We start from the raw sequence: 21,600 nt of genomic DNA, 5'->3' as shown, positions 1-21,600 counted from the left end.
CCTTTGTTTATGAGATAGTGAGATAAACTATATTGCTTCTCTGTAAAAAAATACTTGAATTTTTTGGTGAATCATATCAACTATGAACTTGTGCCGAGGCCATGCCCATGCCTAGCTCTAGCTGCCCTGTATCAAAAGATTCACAAATCACTACTTCAGCTGATTGCTGATACTGCAATCACACAGACCACAGATGTGACACCTGGCATCCATGGTGATGACAGAGGATGCAAAGGCCCTGAGGGACCATTGGGATGAAACCCCAGACATGGCTACCTAGGTCACTAGGTGAGTAGAGTACGGTGTTTAACTGCTCGTGCTATCTTCCATTGATAGATGGTACTACTGCTACAAGTTATGGCATAATATACATTCTGTGGATGGATCATGGACATGGACCCCCCTTATTTTTGGTTTCCCGGATCAAGCAGGAAGAATGAACAAATGATCACTCATGCTATCTTTCTGGCGGCCTCGTCGGCGAAGAGAACGTCATCTATACAGGTTACGATGTTGTACGCCAGGCTCTCCAGCACCCTCGAGTAGCTCTCCAGGATTGCTTGCCCAACATCCTGCAAGATCCATTCATATCACAAGCTCCGTAAGAAACTTTGAGATGCAGATGAGATGCTGCTGCTGCTGCTGCATTGAGGTGTGGTTGAAGTTGCTCACTCACCTTGTTGTACTGGATCTTGCTGGCGTCGAGCGTGGTCTGGGACAGGCCGGGGAAGCGCTGCTTGAGGCAGAGCAGCACGTCCTCGGCGCGGCTCGCCAGCATCACGTTCTTGTCGGACTCCATCAGGTCCTTGACCGCGCTCCAGGGGGACCTCGAGTGGCTCTGGCTCGCCTTCCGCCGCCACACGTGCATCGCCGCCTCCACGCGGTCGGCCGCCTCCAGGGCCTCGTGCTCCGACGAGATCTCCAGGCAGTCCAGGAGGTACTCCGGCGAGAACTTGCCCGGGAACGACATGTGGCGGTAGATCAGGTCCCCCACGCTCGCACGCCCGCACTGAAATCGGAATTCAGAATACCTTTTTTCAGATTCAGAGATGTTTCTGAATCGCAACTCCTGGTATCTATCAAAAGAAGATTTGAAGTTACCTTGGGAAGTGCTTGCTTGTACAGGTCCGGGATCCGAATCTCGGCAAGAACGTCATTGTTGATGGCCATGGCCGCCTTGTGGATCTGGCTCGCGCAGTCCCGCTTCTGCTGGAGGTCTCGCCGCACCGTCTCCGTCAGCCCGGGCTTGGTGACGCACGGCACGGGCAGCCACCACTTTTCATCGCCGCGCTGGCTCACCGGACGGCACGGCGTCGCGACGGAATCATCCTTCTGCCCCTTGTCATTAACGTACCAGAATTCAGTCTTCTGAAAGCTGTCCAGAATCTCCTGCACAAGTAGTGCATAAGAACAATTTAGGCCACGCTTAATTTGGACAAACAGCAACTTTTATGGCTCAAGTCCATCTCATAGCCCAGGACGAATCTTAGATCTTACAAGCAACATGTCGTCGAGTTTCTCGAGGGCGGGGAGGTTGACGTAGATGTCGGACCTCGGCCTGGTCGCCATCACCTGAAAAAATGAAAAATGCGTCAGTGATCAGTGTCACGGCAGAAAGCTTACTCTTCCAGAATAGCATCAACGCGTCAGCTCTCAAGCTGTGCGGCTTCAATTCTCACCTCCCGGGTGGTGCCGTCGGGCAGGATCTCCTTGGAAGGGAAGAACTCGACGATGTAATCGCAGACGGAGAGCAGGCAGTCCATCTCGCGGCGCCACATGGACCTCTTCTCCGCCGGCAGGGGCTCCAGCCTGTGGCAGCTCCCAAAAACGGTGGCTGTGAGCAAGAGGAGGCCATGAGTATTAGCGTGCTCTGTTCCTAACCAGGCGGGGCTGGGGAGCAAGGATAAGCATGCGCTGCTGACCATAGAGGTTGGTGATGGCGTTGGAGATGGCGACGGAGGTCGAGACACCCTTGCCGCTCCCGGACATGTCCTCGCCCAGCAGAAGCTTCGAGAACCTCTCCTTGATCAGCTGCAGCTCTGCGAATTCAGGGCAAGTAATCAGCAATCCAGCAGCGTCCAGAAGGTTGTCGAAAGCCAGAGACAGAGAGGCCTTCCGGCGTGGGACGCGGGACCTACCGCCGTCGCCGGGCTTTCCCTCACGGACGCCGCCGCCGGCGCGCCGCGTCGTGCTGAGCCTCTTGAGCAGCGGCGGCGGCGGCTTCGGCACCCGCGCGGGGAGCGCGCACACCGGCCACCGCGGGTACGGCGACGAGCCGTAGGGGCTCCCGGGCTCCCCGCTGCACTCGGAGGACACGTCGGAGGACGGCTCCCAGCGGTGACCCCGCGGCGGGCGGTCCAGGTCGTCGAAGTCGGCGTAGTCGAACTGCGAGCGCGCGTCGAGCTCGGAGCCCTCGTCGCACGTCGACGACGGGGTCTCCATCCCACCGCTGCTCCACCTCGCTCTGGTCGGTGGAAAATTGTGCGCGCGCGCGCTGAGCGGCGAGGGCGCGGTGGCGGCCGGCGCACGCGGCTGTGCTCGCGCAGTGGCGGACAGGGCAGGGGGTCGCCTAGGACGCTGGCAGGCGGCACGCGGTCGGAGTGGCAGGAGGGGGGGGTGCAGGGAATGGAATGAGCAGCAGCCTGAGCCAGCAGAGAAATAGTAGTGGCGTCGCCGCGCCGTGCCGAGGCCCACGATGACGGCGATGAGGTACGCCCGGCCCCTACTTTACGGTGGAAGGGGGAAGCGTGCGATTCCCTCGCTTTTCTCGATGCCGATGATGCCCCTCCTCCCCTGCTCTGCTCATCCCGTACCTCTGTCTACCCGCCAAAATTTTCTTTGAAACGTGTAAACACCAGCAGGCCTGCAGGGGAGGCAGGCTCAGATCCAACACACTGTGCCTGACTGACACCATTAACAGCCGCAAAGCTACAGGGCTCACACTCTGCCGACATGCGATCATGAGCATCGTTAACACGGCAGCGCCGCGATTAAGCACACTAATGTCTAATCAGCAGCAGCTTCTGTCTCCTTAAACAGCACACGACTGCAGGATCCAATGGCTCACTCTGTCAGACACACTGGCACACTCCATCGGACCATCACTCTCGCTCCTGCCATGATCAACACTGTCACACCGAGCTAATCATGTGATCTCTGCGACTCGCGTCAGTAAACAAGCCACAAGCCACCAGCATCCGGCAGTAGAATAGCCCCGGCGCGCTGCCCGAGCTGGCATTTCGGGCCCGGCAGGGGAGGCTGGACGGACGCGCTGCCGCCGTGCCGGTGCCGCGGCCACTGCCGAGCTACAGGAAAAAGGAAGCGCCCCAATTGCCATGTGGCAGCGGGGGCCATGCCGTCGCCCTGGCACAAAGTCGCCGAGCATGCCGGTCGCCGGCATCATGGCGGCATTACGGACGGCAAAGGGCGAAAGGTCCCCCGTCCCCGATCATGACCGGCGGCCTGCGTGCGCCGGGACCCCTGGATTGGCACCGCAAAGGGGCAATCACTACCGTCTTTCTTCCCCCCTCGTCGTCTCCGTCGCCCCGTCGCCCTCCATGGACGGAGCACGGAAGGAGACGTTGCTTTCTCGGTCCCGTCTCCTGCTCATTAGCCTTTGCGGATACTCCTAATTCTAAGGGACCCGGGCTGATTCTGAAAAGAGAAAAAGGAGCCCTAATCCGAAGGCGCTCTGTCCGGTGCGAGCGAAGAAAAGCACAAGAAAGCAGGGCATTTTTGGGTTTCCACAGCTCGCAAGTCGCAGCTGGGAGCTGACAAGCTGTGACAGTACGGGCAGAGCGCAGCCGCCGTAGCGAGTTCATGCAGAGGAGAGGCTGCTTAGTATAATGAACCATGCCTGGCGAGCTTAGCTGACGGGACTTTTTTTTAGGTTTATTCTAAGCACGCTTAGCCAACTCCTTTTGATTGGGTTGTGTGGCTCATGATAGCCTACGAGATAGCGCCACGTTCCTAGTCCTGCTAGGTCTGTTCTGTGCTCATGAACCTGTGTTGCCTGTTTGGGTTAGTCTGGCTCCTTGCTGAACGGTGCTGTCTGTTTATACTAAAATTCAGAGGATTATGGGCAGAGTTTTTATTTGCAGTTCTCTTTTATTCTTCATGAATTTAAAAGGAAGCATCCTGGATTAGATAGGATTGCGTTGTTTTAGCAGATGGTTTATATTTTTATTTGACGAAGAATCATATGGAGCAACAAAATTCGTCTTGCCACCCCCTGTAGGTAGTGATGGCTTAAAATTTGGTAGAATTATCCAAATTTGGAAGCAGCATCCAACTTGTGCCATCACAGCTAGCTTTGGGTGCAAATTGCAATCTACATTTCCAGATTGTAATAAGGTTGGGTGCTCTCAATAGTTCCATGCACCCGGGCCCCATCACTCCATCAGCAGTAGTTGAGATGCCAGATATTATGCGCTTATGCAGCCACCGTGCGCCTGAGTAGTGAGCCCGGTGTGGCCGCCATGACTACCTTCTAAGCCTATTTACTAGTAATCTAATAAGGCCTCCACGCTTTCTTCTCGTTAGGTGCAGATGTTTAACGCGTAGAAACACACTAGGAAGCTTGCCGGAAACAAAGTGGAACCAAGGACAGTTTGACATGATGGACTGTCTAAAAACATTTTGAAAGGGGAGAAAGCTAGAAATTCTCGAAATAGAAAATGAGAAAAATAGAACAAAGTTGAAGCACGCAGAAATAGGTATGGCGTTTCAAGGCAGTCCTGAGAAAATCCACTAGTACAAATTCTTAAAATATGCTTCCTACTAATTTTTTTTAATTACGCAGTACAACCCAGACACTCACAACGCACACATACTCACCTCTGTAAACGCACATATGCAAATTCTACCTCTATGAGCATCTTCGAAGACTGAGCCGGCGAATTCTCGAGATTGACACTCAAACGCGAAGTCAAACCCAAGATCTAAGATACTACTAAAGCTCAGCTCTTGTAACCATTAGATTACGACCCTTTCGCAACAATCCAACTTTGCAAACCGTTGCTATTATAATGTAAGCACATTCACGTCTCGTGGCGCCAATATCACTTTTTTCTAAACAAGCGTAAACAATTAGATTTTTAACCTAACTAAAATGCTAAATCCTTCCTGGGATGTGATTCTAAGTGCTTGTGTTAAATATGGCTTCAATAGTTAAATCTCTCGTGCATGAAGCATTTCTTATTAGTATAATGCTCTTCGGAAGCTAGCTGGCAAGAGAATGCAGTCCCCTTCAAGCACGGAACAGTGGCAGGCATCATTTTAGTGTCTGCTTTAGCTAGTATGATCATTTTTCGATTAGTGTCAAAGATATCTGACAAGAGTTAATGATCCATGCGCGGGAACAAATGATACAACCGAAATCCCAAGTGCCAAACAGGACAATCTTTTTAATGAAAGATGGCAGAAAATGAACAGCACTCTCACTTGCGGTGCCTGTGATCATCATGCGAGCAATGGGTAAAGTCGCTTGAGGAAAGAACAGTAGACAAAGAAGGCAGTGTGAAAGCGCCCAACAATTTCAGAAAACTCTTTCAGGAAGGGAGCTCACTAAAGGTATCTTGTTTTCCTCGACCATCGCAGTTGTTTAAAATTCTAAATGTTATCCATACCTGAAAGTTGAAACAGTTTCACTCGAGACCCTGAAAACATACAACCTAGTAACATTCAGAACAGCAAGTATGTCTCTCAAAACAATTCAAAGAAGCTGTGCTGATCTCCTGAGTTTCGACTTGACAGATTTATAGCAATCCTAAATCAGGAAAATGGGAAGTAATAAATCCCGTTTCTTCACACAGCCAGTTAGCCAGGAAACTAGCTCTCTCGAATTGAATTTGACATAGCAGGCCCATTCCAACTGTTGATTTACCAGGCCTGCCAGAAAATGGGGGAAGTGGCGGTCCGGCTTCGGCCCACCCAATGCAATGCAATGCAATTTATCCCTTTTTTTATGGATCGCTATTATATAAAAAAAAAGGCGGTGAAGGAATCGTCATCTATGACCCAACGAGAATGAAAGCAGCTGCGGGCCAAAAGCAACCCAGCAATGCAATTTATCCTCTCTTTTTTTATTCCAATGCAATGCAAAAATACGATTCCTCGGCCATCGGGACGTCGAGAGGGAGTCTTTGTCACCGTGTCGGCTGGCAACTCTGGCCCGAACGTCAGCTCCGTCTCAAACGAGGCGCCCTGGATGCTCACCGTCGCCACATGCACAATGGACCGGTCCATCCGTTCGACGGTCCGCTTTTCGTCGGCCACAAATCATCAAAAATAGTCTGAAAAGCTGTCGAAAATAGTTGGCCGATGAAAATAAACCGACGGAATAAAATCGACGAAAATGAGCGTAAATATTTTCGTCGGCCAGAGATGTCGACAAAACTATGCAACGTATTTTCGTCGGCCCATGTGGCCGACGAAAATGATGGTAGATATTTTCGTCGGCGGCGGGCCACGGGGGCATGGTGTCGGGCCTCGGGGGCGGCGGCGGGCTGCGGCGTGGGACTTGGGCCAGCGGCGGGGGCCCGCGGGGCGGCGGCAGGCCGCGGTGCCACTGCGTGGGATCTCGCGGCGGCGGTGAGGGCCCGCTGGGCCGGCACCGGTGGGCCGCGGGCGGGGAGGGGAGCCGCGCGGGGCCGCAGGGTGGCGGCGGGGCGCTGGGGCGGGGGCGAGGGCGGCTGTGTAGGCAACACAACCAAATCGAGGGGAGGCAGGTAATTAGGGTATCGATATTTCCATCGGCCAGATTTGAGCCGACGAAATTAGATGTATTTTCGTTGGCCTCGAACAGGCGACGAAAATATGGACTTTGTTTCGTCGGCCCGTGCAGGCCGACGAAAATATAGGATTTGTTTCGTAGGCCCGTGCCAGGCCGACGAAAACACTTCTAATTTTGTCGGCTTGCACAAACTGACGAAATAATTTTATTATTTTCATCGGTTTGTATTTGGCCGACGAAATTAAATGTAGTCTACGAAATTGGGCTGTTTTGGTACTGTTAACATTCTCTTCTTCCACGGCGAGTAGGCGTACCAGCCTGCTAATGTCTCGGCCTCCACCTTCTACCCGCTCGTCTACGCTGGCGCTAGCGGGAAGCCATACGCCGAGCTTTGCGGCAACGGCTCGCTGGACGGCTTGGACTTCAGGGGCAAGATAGTGCTCTGCGAGCTTGGGAGCGAGCCGGGGCGCCGCATCCCAGGAGCCGTGGTAAAAAGCGCCGGCGGCGCGGGCATGATATTGCTGAACACGTTTCCCCACGGCTACACCACGATCGCCGAAGCGCACGTCCTCCCGGCGTCGCACGTCGATTACGCCGCCGCCTCGGCTATCAAGTCCTACGTCAGCTCCATGGCGAACGCCACGGCGACAGATCCTCTTCCAGGGTACGATCCTCGGCACGTCACCGGCTCCGTCGATCGCCACCTTCTCCTCCCGTGGGCCTAGCCTCCACAAGCCCGGCATCCTAAAGCCCCGACATCGCGGTACCCGGCGTGAGCGTGCTCGCCGCGTGGCCGTTCCAGGTGGGTCCGCCGACGGCATCTCCTCTACCCGGGCCGACCTTCAACTTTGACTCCAGCACGTCCATGTCGGCGCCTCACCTCAGCGGCGTCGCGGCGCTCATCAAGAGCAAGCACCCTCATTGGTCGCCGGCGGCGATCAAGTCGGCGATCATGACCACCGCCGACGTCACCGACCGCGCCGGCAACCCCATCCTCAACGAGCAGCGCGTGCCGGCCGACCTGTTCGCCACCGGCGCCGGCCATGTCAACCCCGAGAAGGCCATGGACCCCGGCCTGGTCTACGACATCGCGGCCAGCGACTACATCGGCTACCTCTGCGGCCTGTACAGCAGCCGGAACGTCTCGGTGGTCGCGCGGAAGCGGGTCGACTGCTCGGCCGTCACGGTGATCCCGGAGAGCATGCTGAACTACCCGTCGATCTTGGTCGCGTTCCAGCGGACGTGGAACTGGAGCACGCCTATGGCCGTTGAGCGCACGGTGAAGAACGTCGGGGAGGTGCCGGCGGCGTACCGCGCGGCGGTCGACGTATTCGACGATGCCGTGACCGTCGGCGTGTATCCGCGCGAACTGGTGTTCACGCAAGTGGACCAGGAGCAGAGCTTCAAAGTGACCGTGTGGCCGAGGCGGAATGGTGCTCCGGTGGTGGAAGGCGCGCTCCGGTGGGTGTCAGACACGTACACCGTCAGGAGCCCCATCGATCCATTTCCTTCGCTTGATACTGTTGCTCTGTGTAGCCAGATGTTTGCTTATTTTGCATGCAAACTGGGTCTTCCCTTGCATTCTTTATAATCGTAAAATGATTATGATATGGGTCCTGGGTGCATCGAGAAATATTAGCTAGGGTGCTAGAAGTTAAACACAGTGCTCACCCTAGAAATGCATTTCTGCAAAAAATCTTACATCATATTATAGAATATTAATATCTCTGAGATATTGAGATATTGAGCCAGTAGATTCCCATCCACACGCACACCTTGGCAGCTTTAATATGTTTTGTGCATATGCTTATGAATATTAAGTGCAAATCACTATAGTTGGCCGTCAGGCTTGAGGCCCGTGGGCCGGCCCATGGCACGGCTTTTTGGTCCGTCATGGGCCCGTCACGGCACGAAGTTAATCGGGCCCGGGCCGGCCTAGCACGGGCCTCATGCCGTGCTTGGACCGCTCCCTTAGCCCGTGGGCCGGCACGGTATGGCCCGATTAGATGGTCAGCACGATCTCGGTCTGATTAACAATCGGCCCAATAAAAATCACCCGCATCAGCCCATAAATGTATACTACAATCCTCAAAACCCTGGCTACCACCTCCTTTTCCTCTCGCCCCTCCCTCCGCCCTTCTCACGCGGTGCCGCCTTCCTCTCCTTCCCATGTTGCGTCGCCGCCGGTGTTGCCTCCTCCTCCGGGCCGCGACCGGCGCCCCCTGCTCACCTCCCTTCTCCCCTCCCTACGTTGACGCGCGGCCGCCGGCATTGCCTCCTCCTCCGGGCCACGAGCAGCGCCGCCTTCTCCCCTCGCCGCGGCGAGGGCCGCGTCGTCGCATGGCCGCTGGCATTGCCTCCTCCTTTGGGCCGCGACCGGCACCGCCTACTCCTCCCCTCCCCTGTTCTCCTTCCCTCCCCTACGGGCTTAACAGGCCAATCGGGCTGATGAGCCGGCATGTCACGGTTAAAACTCCCCCGTGCCATGCTTGGGCCGGCAGCTTGGCCTATGGGCGGGCACAGTACGGCCCGTTTAATAAGCGTGTCTAGACGTGCCGGGCCTAATCATGCCGGGCCAAGTCGGGTCAGCGCCGTGCCGTGCCGGACGGCCCGAATGACCAACTATACAAATCACTCCTATTCACAAACCACGTGTAGACGCTTTTGGAAAAGAAATCTTAAATACATTAGTACCATATTAAGTGATGCGATATTCTACACCAGCGAAACGATTAGGAGTGGAAGAAATCACACACTATTTTTAGCAAAAAAAAATTAATCACATGCTTAAAGAGCAAGAATTCAAATACACAGAGAGAGAGTGGGGGGGGGGGGGGGTTCCTCAAAAGAAAAATGAGCACAGATATGTCAGAACTTGGGGAAAATTAAGCAACAGTTGCTGTAGGCAGGGTATGTTAAATATAACAACGTCAAACTTCATAGCCAAACTAAAGTTTCAGCTGGAAGATATGTAACAAAGACTAGCCGACCACCTTCCAACCGGTGAACTGAATTACTAGCAAATGCCCTGTCCGACAAAACCAGTAAAACAACACGGTCTTGTCTCTTCGGAGACATCCGATAAAACAACACGGTCTTGCAATGCCGATGCAAATTCCGTACCGAATCCATCGCTCGTTCTTGCAATGGACGAAACGCCGAGACACAAGCTGTGATACGGTCTAGATGCTTGCTCGCGGAACGGGGACAAGAGCCATGATACCCCTGGACTCTACCTGCTGCCATCTAGCTCTGTACTATTGTGATTGTCACGGACAACTCGGGCGGCAGCCTCAAACAGTCGTCCTAATCCCTCCCTATCGCGACACGGCAATTCCCAAGCGACCGATCCGTGTCCACATCGTAAACTCGACCCCACGGTCCTTGCAAACATCTCCTAACACTGGCACGGCTCCAAAGCTCCGTGCCACGGCCAGAACGACGCCGGCCTTCTCCGGCTTTGCCTACAGCGACAGGAACGCTGATCTAATCCCTGGAACCTTTTAACAATGGAACATTTCGGCAGGTAGCTAGGTCTTTTAAAAAGGCCACGCACGCTAGCACACAAGCTCAGAGCAAAGCCAGCCATCATGGGAAGGTTCAAGCTCGCCTTGCTGCCCGTCCTTCTCGTCGCGGTCGTCGCCGCGGTGGCCGGCGATGAGCTCCGCACGTTCATCGTCCACGTGCATCCTCGCGAGAGCCACGTGTTCGGCACGGCCGACGACCGGACGGCGTGGTACAGGACGTTCCTCCCGGAGGACGGGCGGCTCGTCCACTCGTACCACCACGTCGCGAGCGGCTTCGCCGCGCGCCTGACGGAGCGGGAGCTCGAGGCGCTGTCCGGCATGCCCGGGTTCGTCGCGGCGGTACCGAACCAGGTGCACAGGCTGCTGACGACGCACACGCCGCAGTTCCTCGGGCTGGACCTGCCGCAGAGCGGCAGGAACTACACCTCCGGGTTCGGCGAGGGCGTCATCATCGGCGTGCTCGACAGCGGTGTCTACCCCTTCCACCCCTCCTTCAGCGGCGACGGCATGCCGCCGCCGCCGGCCAAGTGGAAGGGCCGCTGCGACTTCAACGCCTCGGCGTGCAACAACAAGCTCATCGGCGCGCGCTCCTTCGAGTCGGACCCGTCCCCGCTCGACAAGGACGGGCACGGCACGCACACGTCGAGCACAGCGGCGGGAGCGGTCGTGACGGGCGCCCAGGTGCTCGGCCAGGGCTACGGCACCGCTTCAGGTATGGCGCCCCGCGCGCACGTCGCCATGTACAAGGTGTGCGGCGACGAGTGCACCACCGCCGACATCCTCGCCGGCATCGACGTGGCCGTCGGCGACGGCTGTGACATTCTCTCCTTGTCCCTTGGCGGGCCGACGCTGCCGTTCTACAGGGATGGCATCGCCATCGGCACGTTCGGCGCCGTAGAGAAGGGCGTGTTCGTCAGCATGGCGGCCGGCAACGACGGCCCAGGTGTCAGCACGCTATCCAACGATGCGCCGTGGATGCTCACCGTCGCAGCGAGCACCATGGACCGTCTGATCGTTGCCCAGGTGCGTCTCGGGAACGGCGCCACGTTCGATGGCGAGTCCGTTTACCAGCCAAACATCTCGACGACCGTCACGTACCCGTTGGTCTACGCGGGCGCCAGCTCAACGCCCGACGCCAACTTCTGCAGCAACGGCTCGCTGGACGGCTTCGACGTCAAGGGCAAGATCGTGCTCTGCGACCGTGGCAACGCCGTCTCGAGGCTCGAGAAGGGCGCCGAGGTGAAGAGAGCCGGTGGCTTCGGCATGATTATGGCCAACCAGTTCGCCGACGGGTACAGCACCATCGCCGACGCGCACGTCCTCCCGGCGTCGCACGTCAGCTACGACGCCGGAGTTAACATCAAAAAGTACATCAACTCGACGGCGAACCCGGTGGCGCAGATCATCTTCAAGGGCACCGTCCTTGGCACGTCGCCAGCCCCGGCTATCACTTCGTTCTCCTCGCGTGGGCCCAGCGTCCAGAACCCCGGCATCCTGAAGCCCGACATCACAGGCCCCGGCGTGAGCGTGCTCGCGGCGTGGCCATTCCAGGTCGGCCCTCCGTCGGCGCCCCTTTTCCCCGAGCGGCCGACCTTCAACTTCGAATCCGGCACGTCCATGTCGACGCCGCACCTCAGCGGCATCGCCGCGCTGATCAAGAGCAAGCACCCTGACTGGTCGCCGGCGGCGATCAAGTCCGCCATCATGACCACCGCCGACCCCACCGACAGATCCGGGAAGCTAATAGTCAACGAGCAGCACGAGCAGGCCAACTTCTTCGCCACAGGCGCCGGACAGGTGAACCCGGACAAGGCAATCGACCCCGGCCTGGTCTACGATATCGCCCCCGCCGACTACGTCGGCTACCTCTGTGGCCTGTACACGAGCCAGGAGGTCTCCGTGATCGCGCGCCGCTCCGTCGACTGCTCGGCCATCACGGTGATCCCGGACCGCATGCTGAACTACCCGTCCATCTCGCTGACGCTCCCGTTGACGACGAACCCCACGGCCCCGGTGGTGGTGAGCCGCGCGGTGAAGAACGTCGGCGAGGCGTCGGCGGTGTACTACCCCCGCGTCAACCTGCCGGGCATCGTGCAGGTGAAGGTCGCGCCGAGCTCGCTGCGGTTCACCGCCGCGAACCAGGTGCAGAACTTCACGGTGTCCGTGTGGCGGGGGCAGAGCACGGGCGCCAAGTTCGTGCAGGGCTCGCTCCAGTGGGTGTCCGACAAGCACACCGTGAGGAGCCCCGTGTCCATCTCCTTCGCCTGATCGATAGGAACTGTTCATCTTCCTCCTGGATTTTTCCTTCCTCGTGCACACAGTTTATTCGAGTTCTTAGTTGGTAATCCTGCATGTTTCAGTTGATCTCTTGATAAAAAATGGTAGTCACACGCGCTACCACCTCCTGATAAAAAATCGGCAACCTCCAAGAGTTTGGTCTGGCTAGACACGTGTTAGCTTGATTGTAACCGTGGTGTGCTGGTTTATGAGATTGCTAGAATTTCTAAATCCTAATTGTATTTGCAGACTTGTAGTATTGTGCCCTTTTCTTTTCTTTTTGGGCAGAATTGTGCCCTTTTCTTTTGAAAGGTTTTGTTGCACATATTTAGTAGCTTCTTTTTTAGAGGAGCATATTTAGTAGCTTAGCGAGCATTCTTGACCCACCAGTCAAAGCAAGACTAGGCCAGCCCAAGCAAGGAGAAAAAACATACGTCATTGTGGCCCAATAAGCCAATCTGGTGGCTTATTCAACAGAACTCGGGCCTAGCCCACGGGCCTAATGAAGTTCCACTTTGCCACTTTGGTTTGTCAGATAATATACTCCCTCCGCTTTTATTTACGTATTTTGTCCTAATTCAAAGTTAGCCAATTTTAACCAAATCTATAAAAAAATATAGCAACAACTATACTATCTAATATATAAACTATCAATACTTAATGATGGATCCAATGAAACAAATTTGTATTAGGTTTGTGTTAAGTTAAAATTAGCTAAATTTGATCAAATCTATAGAAAAATATAGCAACAATTATATTATCCAACATATGCACTATCAACGTATACTTAATGGTGATCCAATAAAATAAATTTTTTGAGTAAGGCTAAGTTTGACTGAGAACAAATCTAATACGATATGTAAATAAAAACAGAGGGAGTATCAGGGTAAAGGTGAGGGGGTGACAATAACACATAATTTTCCCTGTAATTACAAAATCAGTGGCCACGATAATTCACACTTCAGAATAAGCTTTTAATTTTAATAAACAAATATAGAGAAAGAAAATTATCTCTCAGTCTCATTTTCCACAAGGGTAGGATTTGCTCTGCATGTCTAATTAGTAATTAAACCTACCAAATCAAAAGCGAACGAAGCGCATCACATCGATCTCAATCAAACGCTAAGCTCATATATATGGCCAACTAATTTAGTTAATCGTTACCACTCGCGAGCTGCTACCGATAGTTAGGCTTGACGTGCCCCGGCGACGACGAGCAGCGGGCTGCGCACGACGTACTTGCCGCAGACCCACTTGAGCTGCCCCTCGACCGGGCTGGCCGGCGCCCGGTCGTCCGCCGACGTGATGGTGACCGAGTAGTTGAGGACCTCGTCCACCGCCTTGAACGTCAGCTTCGTCGGGTTCACCTCCACCTTCACCGATGCCGGCACCTCCACCTCCACGACGTAAGTCGAGCTGGCGGCGCCGACGTTCGTCACGGAGCGGTTGGCCGTCGCGGTGAACGGCGGCTGGTCGAGGATGGCGGTGATGGACGGGTAGTTGAGGTCGTCCTGCTCCAGCCTCGACAGGTTGGCGCACGATACCGGCGGCTCCGGGTAGATGATCGTGCTCACCTTCTGGTCCGTGTAGTTGAGCCCGCACAGGTACGGCACGTAGCCCACGGCCGTCATGTTGTACACGAGCCCCGGGTCTATGGCCTTCTGCGGGTTCACGTGGCCGGCGCCGATGGCGAGGAAGGTCGCCGGCTTGCCGTCCACGTCCGCGATCGGCTTCCGGAGGTTGTCGGTGGGCTCCGCCGTCGTCATCAGCGCCGACTTGATGGCCGCGGGCGACCAGGTCGGGTGCGCGTGCTTGATCAGCGCGGCGATCCCGCTCAGGTGCGGCGCCGCCATGGACGTGCCGGACTTGATGTCGAACCTGGGCACCACCGCATCGGGCGCCAGCTCCACGTCCTCGATCGAGGGGACGCCGGCGAGGATGTTCACCCCGGGGCCGATGAGGTCGGGCTTCAGGATCCCACGGCTTCGCCTGTTGGGGCCCCGCGAGGAGAAGGGTGCCACCATCGGCGACTGCGGGGTCTTGAACATTGACCCTTTGAAGACGAACGTCGCCGTCGCGTCCCGCGAGGTCTGCATGAACTCCTTGATCTTCTGCCCCTCCGCGTAGGCGACCTGCACCGTCGGGATGGCGTGCGCCCTCGGGATGACCACCGGGCCGAACACCTCCGGGATGACGACGATCATCCCGGACGCGCCGGCGCGCTTTGCCATCTTGGCCTTCTCGGTGCTGACGACGCCCCCGGCGTCGCAGATGATGATCTTCCCGGTGATGTTTTGCGCCATCAAAACGTTCTCGTTGGCGCACATGCCATCCGCGTCGTGCACCAACGGGCGCGGATCGCCCATGGTGGTGTTGGGGTCGTTGAGCGACTGGCCGTCAACCTCAACCTTGTCGCCAAGCTTCACGGAGGCCACGAATCTCCTGTCGCTGGTGCTCGCCCCCACGGTGAGCAGCCACGGCGCCTCGTTTACGAGGGTTGCGGGGCTCGGCCCGGTGTTGCCCGCCGCCGCGCAGATGAACACGCCGTTAAGGATGGCCGTGTACCCGCCGAGCGAGACGGGATCATCTGAGAAGTCAATGGCATCCTCGTGGCCGAGCGAGAGCGAGAGGATGTCGACGCCGTCCTCGATGGCGTCGTCCACCGCCGCCAGGATGTCGTCCCGGTCGCAGCCCTTCTGCTCGTAGCACACCTGGTAGAAGGCGATGTGCGCGCGGGGGGCCATGCCGGCGGCCGTGCCGAGCCCGTTGCCGAAGACGCTGGCGTTGGGCACGAAGGCGCCGGCCGCCGTGCTGGACGTGTGCGTGCCGTGCTGCCCCTCGCTGATCGGTAGCACCGGGTCTTGGAGGCCCTTCCACTTCCACTTGGCCGATTCGAAGTAGGAGCGCGCGCCGATGAGCTTGTTGTTGCAGATCGTCTTGTTGAAATCGCAGCGGCCCTTCCACTTGGCCGGCGGCGGCTTCATCCCGGCCCCGTCGAACGAAGGGTGGCCCCCGTAGATGCCGTCGTCGAGGATCCCGATGATGACGCCCTCGCCCATGTTGCTGGTGTTCCACAGGCCGCCGCGGTGGGGGTCGCCCGTGAGCCCGAGCATCTCCGGCGTGTGCGTGGTCAGGAGGTGGTACGTCTGCTCGGGGAGGGAGCGGTCGAACCAGTCCATCTTGGACATCTTCTCCAGCTCCTCCGGCGTCATGCGGGCCGCGAACCCGTTCACGACGTTGCGGTAGGAGTAGATGAGCCGGGTCATGGCGGACGGGTCCGCCGCCAGCGTCTCCTTGGCGGAGTCGCACACCGACGCCAGGAGCGACGCGTGCCAGCTCGACACGTTCTGGTGCACCTTCTTGTCGTACTCGTACGCGCTGCGCACGAGGACGAGGTAGTTGTTGTGCACGCCGTGGTCATTGTGGCTGGCGACCGGGGTGACCGCCGCCGGAGATAGGAGGAGGACGGCGGCCGCGGCGACGAGGATGACGAGACCCCGTAGCGTAGTGCACCTTTTGTGGATTGGATTGTCCATGGGGAACGGCGAAATGAAATGAGGGACGGTGGCACGAGGTGACGCTACATGCGTAGGGGAGGTTTTTCTTCTTGTGGTCTGAAAATGGCTAAGCGTTCTGAGGTCAAATGGTGAGGTGGCTTAAAATAGGGGAATGGATGCAAAAGCTTGGTCCTGACCACACAAGTTCATCTAGGCTCCCGTTCGAGGCTTCCTTGTGGAGGAAATGAAGGAGGTGAGAGATCTGCGCCTACTCTTTGTGTTCCATGCATGGAACAGGACAGTAGTAGGCGACTCACCAAAGCTAGCCCCTCGGATTACCCAAATTGGTACATGAAAAGCTATATAAAAAATATGGATGGATACAGGATGCAATCTATATGCATGTGAATTTCCGGGTTGTGGAAGAACTATACGCATAAAAAACTTATGCAAGAAAAAACAGAGAAATCATCATTTAAATAGTGTGGGTTGTGGATTTCAAAATTAAAGTCAACCCGAAACTGAGTGCACGTTTGGAATGTCTAATTTCCGGATGGATTTCTTAAATAAGAACAGTTGGGATGTACGTAGCATCTCCAACGGACTATTCATCTCTCTTCAATATTAAAAAAATTAGTTTTTAGTAATAGGAGGTGCTTCAGTAAATTACCAATGCCATCGCCAATATAAAAAAAATTTGGTGGTCGTCAAAATACACATCCCTCTTGCTCAAATACAGGATTATCCCTCCCTCCATTTTATCCATTGAGTAATCTGCTGTAGCATTGACTGTCAAAACTATAAAAAGTATCATTGATAATGGAGAGAGAAAATATATAAAGTACGAGGGATGTTGGAGATGCTCTTAAGCATTCTAGCACAGAACATGTCATAATGACTTAATTAGATCTGTGATCCTAGTACCCGACAACGAACTACTCTCAACCTGTTCAAATTTGTACGGGCCACATGATACCAAATTTTGGCAACCAAATGGGACCAGTATGTCACATTTGTCCCGCCTCCAAACGAGGATCTTCCGCATCTAACCTACCAAAGCTCAAAGCAATGCAATCTGCAATGCTCAGAGCCTCAGATCATACCAAACGGCTAACTTTTACTAGTTTAAGGAGCGATCGGCAATTTCTATGGGACTACTACTCCTAAAATATTCAAACTATATTCCAGTATTTTTTTGAATATTCAAATTGTATTCCAGTACTCGAAACCCAAACCAACCCCATGCGCAGAACTGCAGACGCCAGCAAGCAATCAACACTCTTTGCTTGCACTCCGGATCTGAAAAGACGTGCCCCCGCTGTGGGACCGGGCGAGCCCCACGTCAGCCGAGATCCCGCTGGCACGACGGAATGTGCCGACGAGGCCGGGGACACCTCATCACGACCCACGCACGGCGCCGGCTGGCCCCTCCCATCTCCGCCGTCCGCCTCGCATCCCACGGCCCCCGCCTCCCCCCGCGCTCTCCTATCCGCCTCATCTGCCGAGACCAACCAAGTGACTAACCAATCAACCAGCTACGCACACATCATCGCTTTGCCAAGCTAGTTGCACGCTCGGCGCTCGCTCTCCCCGCCGTGCAGAGGGGGAGGGAGGAGCTGCTCCGATGTGGGCACTTGGCTCGCCGGGGAGGCTGCCGGCGATGGAGGAGTGCGGCGAGGACGGGGAGGAGGACGCGGACCCGTACAGCCACCGGGCGCGCGGCGCGATGGCCTCCTGCTGGGGCCGCTTCGGCGTCGCCGCGCTGTGGCGCAGGCTGTGGCACCACCTCAGCCTGGCGCGGCGCAGGCGCCGGCTCGGCCGCTCCTCCATCCTCGGCGCCGGCAGCCTCAACTACGACCCGCTCAGCTACGCGCAGAACTTCGACGACGGCTGCCTCGAGGAGCGGGAGCCGGACTTCAGCGCTAGGTTCGCGCCCGCGCGGCACGCCGCCGGCTCGCCGAGGCTGACCGTGGGCGCGGATCGGGACGTCGCCGCAGCTTGACGCCGACCGGGTCCGCTCTTGCCGCCGTGCATACGGATCGGAGCTTTTACCACTTCTCGTGCGCCTAGGCAGAGTGGCAGACTGCTGGTAACTGCTCCTCCAACACGTCTTCGATCAGTTGAATGTAGGAGTACATACATGATACATGTCGCAGACTCGCAGGCTCGCTTGGATGGATGCAAGTAGATTCGATGTAGCTTAATCAAGCTCATCTCATCAGAGACAAAAATAAAAATTCTTGCCAGTCTGCTGGTTTCTGCAGCATTCTTGCCGGTTTGCTGGTTCTGCAGCGTTCTTGCAGAGTTGCAGGGATTCTTGAAGTTTTTCTTTTGCTCGTGTTTATGTCCACTTGAGATCCAAGCTTCGGCACAGCAATCGTTGTTCAGAAAAGTCTAACTCGTTCTTGGAGTCGAGAGAATTCACTTTCTGTTCATATTTTCCCCTCAGAGCACATCCATATTCAACAAAAGAAACCAAAATCAGAGCTCCAGTTTGGCATCGTGCAAAAATGTGCTGCTGCTGCTGCTGCAGTCTTCAGATGACACTTCAGCTGTAACTATCGTGCAGCTAGTTTATCCACCACTCATGGTGCCTGAAAAGTTATGCCACTGGTGCTATCATGGGGTTACTTCTTGTCCAGTCCTGGTCGAATTATTAGAGGGCGAATTTAAGATTTGGGTGCCTGCTTCTGTTTGCAAAAGCAGACGTAGCCAGATCGAGAGGGATATGCCCACTTATTGGGGCAGAGTGTTTGCTACAAATTCTAGCATAGCTTCAGGTTGGAATATTCTTGCAAAAATCCATGGCTGCACCGGATTGGTTCTGCTGGCACGTCACATACGCCTTGAGGAAGCAAAATATCTTGCTGGCCGGAGGCACCAAACAGACAAAAAGCTCTCTGGTGGTTTATGTGGTCCGGCCACCAATTGACCGGCGGCACTGTGTTGCGCACATCACTTATGTCTACGTATTTGTTCTAAACCAAAAAGGACAAATAAAAATACATCTACACCAGTCGTTCTCTCGGATTTGTGTTTTACTGAACTGAATTAATTACTAGTATCGTGGGTCTCAAAAACTTATTTTGCATTGGAAGCTTTGCGTCAATATGTACTAATAGGAGGACTATATTAATACCAAAAGTCTCTCGAGTTTAAAAGGAGTTTTGACAACTACGGTTCCCTGTAAATTTGTTCTCAGAGGAGTCCTAGCCTGCTGGGTGCTACCCATGAGGAGTAGTTCAGAGACCATTTCACCATTAAAAAAAAAAGATGGCGTAGAATTGTATAATTGGCCTATTTGGGCTTGGCTTGTATGGGGGAGATCAAGAAAACTAAGATATCCTTGGCCAATATATTCGGACTCGGGCCCGATTAAGTCGTGACACCCTCTTGATTCACGTCAGCTCGCGTGAAATCGGAGCCAGCAATGTCCTCCCCTCAGGAAAGATCCACCTGCTGCGAGTAGAGAGAGCGCTCGCTCAAGTGGCCAGAACGGAACGGAGAACCCCAACGGCCGAGCTGACTCAAGCGGGGCCCACGTCTCCTACAGCATTCCCAATTTGAACCGGGCCTCTCTGCTCGCTGCTCGCATCGTCACCCAGTCACCCTCCGCTAGTCCGCTCCCAAATTGAATTCGTTCCGCTCCCCTCGTCGGCCCGTGCGCCGTGCCTTCTTCCCCCTCCCTCCCTGCGATTCCTCTCCACTCGCCTCGGCCCCGCGCGCGGCGCTCCCACCGAACCCACCATGGCTGGCGGTCCGCACGCGCCAGGCCAAGCTGGAGCCCCGCCGAACCACCGCAAGCGCAAGGCCCCGGTCCCCGCCGCAGCCGCGGGGGACGAGGCGGAGACTGAGGTGCACGCGTTGGGGAGGGAGGTCGAGGAGCTTGAGGAGTCGCTGGCCGATCTGGACCGCCGCGTCCTCGAGCACCTCCGCGGCACCGCCACTCGCCTCGCCGACGCCGCCGTCGACCGCCTCGCCGCGCTCCGCCCGCCCGCCCGCCAGGGTACGCCGCCCCCTCTTCCTGCCTCGCTCTCGTACTAGGGTTTGGGACTGGCCCGCCCTCTTGTGGCGAGGTGATGTAATTTGTGTTCCGTAGACCGTAGGTTCTTCCTCAGGGCGTACGCGAAGGAATTACCAATTCTCTGGGGATTAATTGTGGATACACAAGGCCATCCAGTGTCACGTGGTTAGGTTTGGGGGTCGTGGGGAAAGTAGAGGCTTTTTCATCAACCTAAGCTGTGACTTTGAGCCAGAGAAAAGGTGGAAGGATTTAGTTTTCTTCGCATTACATCTGCTGTAACCACAATTCGCTATGTGAGTGGGCCTCTTAGTTTGAGAAAAACACTAGTAAAACCTGTTACTTTCAAACTGCTACATGATTCCCAGGAGTGAAGCAATCAAGCTTGGTGGCTTTGATTTGTTACATTGCAATTTATGTTTTAACTTAGCTGTGTATTTGGTCAGTACATGTTGTATTATTTGCTTAGCAGCTTATTTGGGTTCAGGGATAGCATAATGTGATATGTGTTTCTTTTCCATAGTTTTTCTTCAGCATAATCCCTTGCATCACTGCAGTTCATTGTGATAGAATTTTTGCCTCTCCTTCCCTCTCTTTGTGGCCTTTCTCACTTAGCTTGCATGACTAGTGTGCCAAACTCAATAATTTTTCACAGCAATATTTAAACAATTTTTTCCTAATAATTGCTGAATGTACATGGATATTGCAGAATTTCTAGCAGTCTCAGAAACACCAAGTTCGGAAGAAGATCAAGAGCAACTTCAAAAATTAAACATCCTCAAATCCAAGATAGAGGCTAATATTGCAGATTTGCCTAAGGTACTTGAGAAAATGCACGAATCTGTCGCTCGCTGCGAGAAGTTGGAGAATTTGCATGTGAATATCGATCCTATTTTTCGAACAAGACGCTTGTATCATGGTTGAGACCTGTTGATTTGGCATTATGTAGTCAGGGACTGATCACTGGTAGGACAGCCATAAGTAGATGTTGGATGTAATGTGTTCTGTAGGTTTATTTGGTCAAAAAGCATTGGATCTAAGTTCTCTAGTTTTGGCGCTGACCATTTTGTTGCATGAAATATCATAGCAGCACTATTCAGAGGAAGCTTCTTGTAAGTTGAAACTGAAACAGAAAGATTCAGCAGAACTGCAGAAATATTGTAAGATGTAAGACCTTGCGGAATTTTTCTACATTAAGATTGAATTGCTGCTAAAGTGAAAGGAGAAGCACAATTAGGCTGGTCGCGGATTTGTGTTTGTTCAGGACGTACTATATGTAAAGTATTTTTTAAGGCAAATTGTATGTCCTCTTCAAAAGGCCTAGTTGTTTTTGTTGACTTCAGATTGTGGCTTTGGAGAGGACTATTATCCATTTCCAACAAAGCTGACATCCTATCTCTTGATTTGAATTCTGGTACTGAGAAAGCTCTTGAATAGTAATTTTTTATTTGAAATTCTAGTGGCAGAGCTAGTTTTGGATTTGAAATTCTATACAATTAATGGACTCCTTGTTTTAGCTTTGACTTACGAGGACAGAAGCTCAGG

The 21,600-nt window shown here is 54.7% G+C and overlaps 5 protein-coding genes and 1 pseudogene across 5 annotated transcripts; 4 read left to right on the top strand and 2 right to left on the bottom strand.

Annotated features, from left to right (window-relative positions):
- Window positions 1-18: 18 nt before the first annotated feature.
- On the bottom strand, window positions 19-2,667 carry LOC112899282 (rop guanine nucleotide exchange factor 3-like). Its single transcript, XM_025967691.1, has 7 exons — window positions 2,139-2,667; window positions 1,923-2,039; window positions 1,680-1,834; window positions 1,498-1,572; window positions 1,102-1,389; window positions 677-1,009; window positions 19-572 (listed from the first exon to the last, which is right to left on the bottom strand). Exons 1-7 carry the CDS (start codon window positions 2,440-2,442, stop codon window positions 453-455), a joined length of 1,392 nt encoding a protein of 463 aa, XP_025823476.1. The 5' UTR covers window positions 2,443-2,667; the 3' UTR covers window positions 19-452.
- A 3,424-nt stretch (window positions 2,668-6,091) lies between these two features.
- LOC112900807 lies at window positions 6,092-8,324 on the top strand (annotated as a pseudogene).
- Window positions 8,325-10,323: 1,999 nt separating this feature from the next.
- Window positions 10,324-12,528, top strand: LOC112899279 (subtilisin-like protease SBT1.2). The gene has a single exon (XM_025967686.1). The coding sequence runs from the start codon at window positions 10,324-10,326 to the stop codon at window positions 12,526-12,528; it is 2,205 nt and encodes a 734-aa protein (XP_025823471.1).
- A 1,196-nt stretch (window positions 12,529-13,724) lies between these two features.
- LOC112900806 (subtilisin-like protease SBT1.4) lies at window positions 13,725-16,073 on the bottom strand. Its single transcript, XM_025969603.1, has one exon. It carries the CDS (start codon window positions 16,071-16,073, stop codon window positions 13,725-13,727), a length of 2,349 nt encoding a protein of 782 aa, XP_025825388.1.
- A 1,490-nt stretch (window positions 16,074-17,563) lies between these two features.
- LOC112899287 lies at window positions 17,564-18,515 on the top strand. The gene has a single exon (XM_025967697.1). The coding sequence runs from the start codon at window positions 17,659-17,661 to the stop codon at window positions 18,034-18,036; it is 378 nt and encodes a 125-aa protein (XP_025823482.1). The 5' UTR covers window positions 17,564-17,658; the 3' UTR covers window positions 18,037-18,515.
- Window positions 18,516-19,640: 1,125 nt separating this feature from the next.
- LOC112899286 lies at window positions 19,641-21,458 on the top strand. Its single transcript, XM_025967696.1, has 2 exons — window positions 19,641-20,040; window positions 20,765-21,458. Exons 1-2 carry the CDS (start codon window positions 19,782-19,784, stop codon window positions 20,977-20,979), a joined length of 474 nt encoding a protein of 157 aa, XP_025823481.1. The 5' UTR covers window positions 19,641-19,781; the 3' UTR covers window positions 20,980-21,458.
- The last annotated feature ends 142 nt before the right edge of the window (window positions 21,459-21,600 follow it).

The sequence above is a fragment of the Panicum hallii genome, chromosome 7, assembly GCF_002211085.1.
Source record: "Panicum hallii strain FIL2 chromosome 7, PHallii_v3.1, whole genome shotgun sequence".
Classification (NCBI taxonomy): domain Eukaryota; kingdom Viridiplantae; phylum Streptophyta; class Magnoliopsida; order Poales; family Poaceae; genus Panicum; species Panicum hallii.
This window is presented reverse-complemented; position numbering and strand designations above follow the sequence as displayed.